Here is a 5,572-nt window from a genome sequence, read left to right on the forward strand (position 1 = left end):
AAATAAATTTGCCTTCAGATTAACACATTTTGGCCTAAATAACGATAGGCAATCAAATATTACCCCAGCCCTCTTATGAAAAGTATCTGGAGGTGGTTCTGGAAATGAATAAAGGGCTTTTGGAGAATAATTTTGCAGCAGGCAGACATTATTCCTAGACTGTGCTATTGTTTCTTGCCCGTATTAGGCCAACGTGAGTTGAAATGGAGTTGCTTTTGTTAATAAGGTTTTGCCATTGACTCGCCAATTCACACTTTTCCAGAAAAGAGAGTCATCCAGACCACTAATGGCACTTTAATTTAAATCACATGACAACATTAAATAGAAACACATTTAGCTAACAATTGCTCCAATGATAAGATTGCTAAGACACAGCTGACAGTCACATAAAGTTGAAGTCAGAAGTTTACATACACTTAGGTTGGAGTCGTTTTCAACCACTCCACAAATGTATTTTTAACAAACTATAGTTTTGGCAAGTTGGTTAGGACATCTACTTTGTGCATTTTTCATTAGTCATTTTTCCAACAATTGTTTACAGACAGATTATTTCACTTATAATTCACGGTATCGCAATTCCAGTGGGTCAGAGGTTTAAAAAAAAAACTAATTTGACTGTGCCTTTAAACAGCTTGGAAAATTCCAGAAAATTATGTCATGGCTTTAGAGGCTTCGGATAGGCTAGTTGACATCATTTGAGTCAATTGGAGGTGTACCTGGGGATATATTTCAAGGCCTACCTTCAAACTCAGTGCCTCTTTGCTTGACATCATGGGAAAATCAAAAGAAATCAGCCAAGACCTCAGAAAAATAATTGTAGACCTCCTCAAGTCTGGTTCATCTTTGGGAGCAATTTCCAAATGCCTGAAGGTAACACGTTCATCTGTACAAACAATAGTACACAAGTATAAACACCATAGGACCACACTGTCTCCTAGAGGTGAACGTACTTTGGTGCGAAAAGTGCAAATCAATCCCAGAACAACACCAAAGGACCTTGTGAAGATGCTGGGGGAAACAGGTACAAAAGTATCTATAGCCACAGTAAAATGAGTCCTATATTGACATAACCTGAAATAACCTGCTCAGCAAGGAAGAAGCCACTGCTCCAAAACTGCCATAAAAACACCAGACTACTGCACATGGGGACAAAGATCATACTTTTTGGAGAAATGTCCTCTGGTCTGATGAAACAAAAATAGAACTGTTTGGCCGCAATGACCATCGTTATGTTTGGAGGAAAAAGGGGGAGGCTTGCAAGCCGAAGAACACCATCCCTACCGTGAAGCACGGGGGTGGCAGCAAGGAAATTATGTGGATATATTGAAGCAACATCTCAAGATATCGGTCAGGAGGTTAAAGCTTGGTCGCTAATGGGTCTTCCAAATGGACAATGACCCCAAGCATAATCCCAAAGCACTGACCTCAATCCCATAGAAATTTGTCAAATGAACTGAAAGGAGCAAGGAGGCATACATACCTGATTCAGTTGCACCAGCTCTGTCAGGAGGAATGGGCCAAAATTCACCCAATTTATTGTGGGAAGCTTGTGGAAGGCTACCCAAAACGTTTGACCCAAGTGAAACAATTTAAAGGCAATGCTACCAAATACTAATTGAGTGTGCTGTATGTAAACTTCTGATCCACTGGGAATGTGATGAAAGAAATAAAAGCTGAAATAAATCATTTTCTCTACTATTATTCTGACATTTCACATTCTTTTGACTTCAACTGTACATGGCATCATTGACCTTTAAGTAGGCCATAGTCTTTCAACACAGACTTCATGGGAGTATTTTCTCTGAACACCACGGCTTCCATCAATCACAGCTTTACCCAAGCAACGACATACAGTACAGTATAGCTATCCACATGGAGATCCAAGTTCACTCAACTGGCCATCTTGCATTGTTACCTTGTAATGTTGAATCAAAATCAGCTCCCGGCATGATGTTTGTTTCTCTATTTGTATTGCAGAACATTTTACCGCCATGTTGGAGCCCAACGGACTTTCATGTTGAACAGAAAAAACCCTGCAATTGGTTTCAGTTGTGGGATTGTCTATAATCTATACTTTCAGTATGACTGTCCTGCAGGATTCTATAGACTGCAGCTCAGTAGAAGTGTACCACCTGGAAGCCTCTGAGGCAGTGGAAGGCTTTTGCGTCCAGGTGGCCCAGGTCTATGAGGTTGTGCTCCAGCTGCACCAGCACCAGGCTGCTGAGGCCGAGGTCTGAACCCCCCCAGCAGAAGGCGTCGCGGGGCACTGAGTGGATCTTGTTGTGTGTGAGTGCCACTGAGTGTAGCCCCCAGGGCAGCTGCCTGGGCACCTGGCTCAGGGCGTTGTGACACAGGTCCAGTTGGTGCAGAACGGGCAGCGCCCTGAAAGCCCCTGAGGCCACCCTGGCTATCTTGTTACTGGCCAGGCCCAGGTGCTCCAGGTGGGGGAGGTGGAGGAAGGAGGCTTTGCCCACGGAGGAGATGAGGTTGCCCTCCAGGTTGAGGGTTTTGAGGGAAGAGGGGAGGTGGCGGGGTACCTTCTTGAGCTGGTTGCCCTCTAAGTTGAGGCTCTCCAGGTGGGTGGCGTTGACGAGGGACTCCCTGAGCAGGCCATGGTTGGTTAGCCGGTTAGCGCTCAAATCCAGAATCACCAGCTCTGAGGTGCCCATGAAGGCCTCCCCTGGGAACTTCTGGATAAGGTTGCCACGGAGGTACAACTCCCTGATAGATAGCGGTAAGCCCAGAGGCACCGAGGCCAGCCGGTTGCGGTCCAGGCTGAGGGTGCGCAGGCTGCCCAGAGGTGAGAGCACACTGGCGGGGAGAGTATCGTTCCCATTCCCCAGGCTGTTGTTGTTGAGGCTGAGGACCAGCAGGCCAGGGCAGTGGGCCCAGGCTCCCTCCGACATCACGTTCAGCTGGTTGTTATCCAGACGCAGCTCTTCCAGGGAGGCGGGCAGGTCTGTGGGCACGCTCTCCAGTAGGTTCCGGTCCAGGTAGAGCCGCCTCAGGGCCGGGATGCCCTCGAAGGCCCCCTCGATGGAGCCGTCTGTCAGCCGGTTGTTGCTGAGCACCAGGAACTCCATGGACAGGTACTCATTGAGCAGGTCCAGCTGAATGCTGTCGATGCGGTTGTTCATCAGGAGGACGTAGCGGGAGTTATAAGGGATGCCGTACGGAACCTTCTCCAGCCCCTTGTCGGAACACTGGACCACTCTGGGAAATAAGGCAATAGAAAACATTGGAGTAATGAATGTGGACCTGTAAAGATGCATACATTATGCACGCAACACACATTACTGTACAAAATGGTTTGGGTGATTAAATAAGACTGTGACAATATGGAAATAGCATAATGATAAAATATAATTAATTACAAATGGGCAATAGTAAGCCAGATTTAGTCCGAGAACATCTCACCGTCCATAGCAGGCACACTCCGGGGACAGTAGTTGTCTTTGAAGTAGGGGAAGTATGCTGGATTTGTGCCCTCCTTCTTCTCCTGTTTTGTCTCTTTGGTTTTGTTGTCCTTTTTCAGAGGTTTACCTTTCCTCTCATTTATTTTGTCTTTCTTTTGATGTTTCACTGTCTTTGTCTTGATACTCTTGGTGGTCTGTGTCAGCTCCATTGTGTGTTTTGACACTGCTGGTTTGGCTGTAGGTTTTGTCTGTTGTGTTTTGGGTGAAGGTTTTGTCTGTTGTGTTCTGGGTGTAGGTTTCGTCTGTAGTGTTTTGTGTGTAGGTTTTGCCTGTAGTGTTTTGGGTGTAGGTTTTGTCAGTTGTGTTTCAGGTCTAGGCTTTGTCAGTTGTGTTTCAGGTGTAGGCTTTGTCAGATGTGTTTCGGGTGTAGGTTTTGTCTGTTGTGTTTTGGGTGTATGGTTTGTCTGTTGTGTTTTTGATGTGGAGTTTGTGTGTAGTGTTTTGGGTATAGACTTTGTGTCTAGTGTTTTGGGTGTAGGGTTTGTCTGTACTGTCACTGTTGGTTTTGTCATCTCTTTTGGTTTGGCTGTAGGTTGCAGTTCCTTGGCTGTGGGTTTTGCCTGTTGTGTTTTGGGTGTATGGTTTGTCTGTTGTGTTTTGGATGTGGAGTTTGTCTGTACAGTCACTTTGGGTTTGGCTGTTGGTTTTGTCATCTCTTTTGGTTTGGCTGTAGGTTGCAGTTCCTTGGCTGTGGGTTTTGCTTGTTTTGGTTTGTCTGTAGACTTTAGCTGCTTGACTGTATTTTTTGTCTCTTTGAGAAAGACAATGCTGTTCCTCTCAGTCTGATTGCCATTGACTGAAACCTTGATAATTGGGCCAACTTTGACCTCCATCGCCTGCGAAACAAAACTCTCCCCCTCCCTGAGATTTGTCTGGGAGCTGTCAGTCACACTCTGAACCACAATGAGCTCACTGTCCACCAATGAGATGGCCTCCTCTGCCTCTGGAGCCGGGTCTTGGATATGACTGGCAGGTTGAGCGAGAGCATGAGTGGCAGACTCTGGAACTTGAGAGGGGGTAGAGGGTGTAACTGGGGGAGGGTCATGTTGAGTGGCAGGTGGAGGAGTGACATCATAAAGTAGAACAGGCATAGCTACAGGAGGAGGGGACATGGGTTTGTTGATAGCTTGATTAACAGGTTGAGTGTCTGCTACTTTTTCTACAGGAGAGGAGGAAGTGCTGGTTGGAGGGGGGAGGTCTATGTGTGTAACAACTAAGTAGTCTCTCTCGCCTTGATCTACACTGGGTTCTTTAACTTCCCCAACTCTCCGGTCTTCTTCTAGTTTCTCCTCTCCTCCATATGCTCTCTGTTCCTTAACACCTCTCTCCTCATCATCTAATCTAATCCCTTCTTCATGTCTCCCCTCTCCATTATCTCTTCTCTCCTCCTCCTCTTCATGTTCCTCATCAGCTTCTATCTCCCCATTTTCAAATATCTTCTTCTCTCTGTAATCAAGCCCTCCAACCAGCTTTCTCTCTTCCTCCATCCCTCGCTCTTCCTCATGGCCCTCCTGCTCTGCTGCCCCCTTCTCCTCCTCTATTCTCCACTTCTCAGAGTCAGTCTCTAGAGTTAGTCCTTCCTCGCTCCTCCCCTCTTCCTCCCTCCCCTCTTCAGGGTGGGTTGCAGTGAGTTCTTCACCCTCATCTTCGTCTGCTGCTGTGGTCTCCCTCAGTCTCTCAGGTCTCCAGTCTGACCAGGGATCTGTTTCTCTGACCAAGTCTTCTATGAGGATCATTTCCACTCCTAGACACACCCAGCAGTATCTTAGTATTGACACTCAAGATTAGGCATCGCTACAAAATGACAGACAAAGTGGGCCATATTGACAGAGATTTTACAAAGTTTGCAGGTGTTTTTTCATAAAAGAATAGAAGTATTATAAAATAAAACCACTTCTTACAGTACTTTAAATTAATTACCAAAATTGGGCAAATGGCTCCGGTTCGTTTCAAACCTGTGACTAGGTTGCCTGAATAAGTCTGGGATATGTTAACAGACTTGGTTAGTTTGAAAAAAACATTATTCCTATGCAGTGTGGAAACATCTGAATTCAAGTGTACTTAGGTTCCTTTGCTGCACACATACATACATATGA

The 5,572-nt window shown here is 45.9% G+C and overlaps 1 protein-coding gene across 1 annotated transcript; it reads right to left on the reverse strand.

Moving 5' to 3' along the window:
* Window positions 1–1,698: 1,698 nt before the first annotated feature.
* Window positions 1,699–5,212, reverse strand: LOC121839756 (extracellular matrix protein 2-like). The gene is made up of 3 exons (XM_042299988.1): window positions 4,742–5,212; window positions 4,367–4,569; window positions 1,699–3,213 (listed from the first exon to the last, which is right to left on the reverse strand). Exons 1-3 carry the CDS (start codon window positions 5,210–5,212, stop codon window positions 2,115–2,117), a joined length of 1,773 nt encoding a protein of 590 aa, XP_042155922.1. The 3' UTR covers window positions 1,699–2,114.
* Between the last annotated feature and the right edge of the window lie 360 nt (window positions 5,213–5,572).

The sequence above is a fragment of the Oncorhynchus tshawytscha genome, linkage group LG17 (assembly GCF_018296145.1).
Source record: "Oncorhynchus tshawytscha isolate Ot180627B linkage group LG17, Otsh_v2.0, whole genome shotgun sequence".
Taxonomy (NCBI): domain Eukaryota; kingdom Metazoa; phylum Chordata; class Actinopteri; order Salmoniformes; family Salmonidae; genus Oncorhynchus; species Oncorhynchus tshawytscha.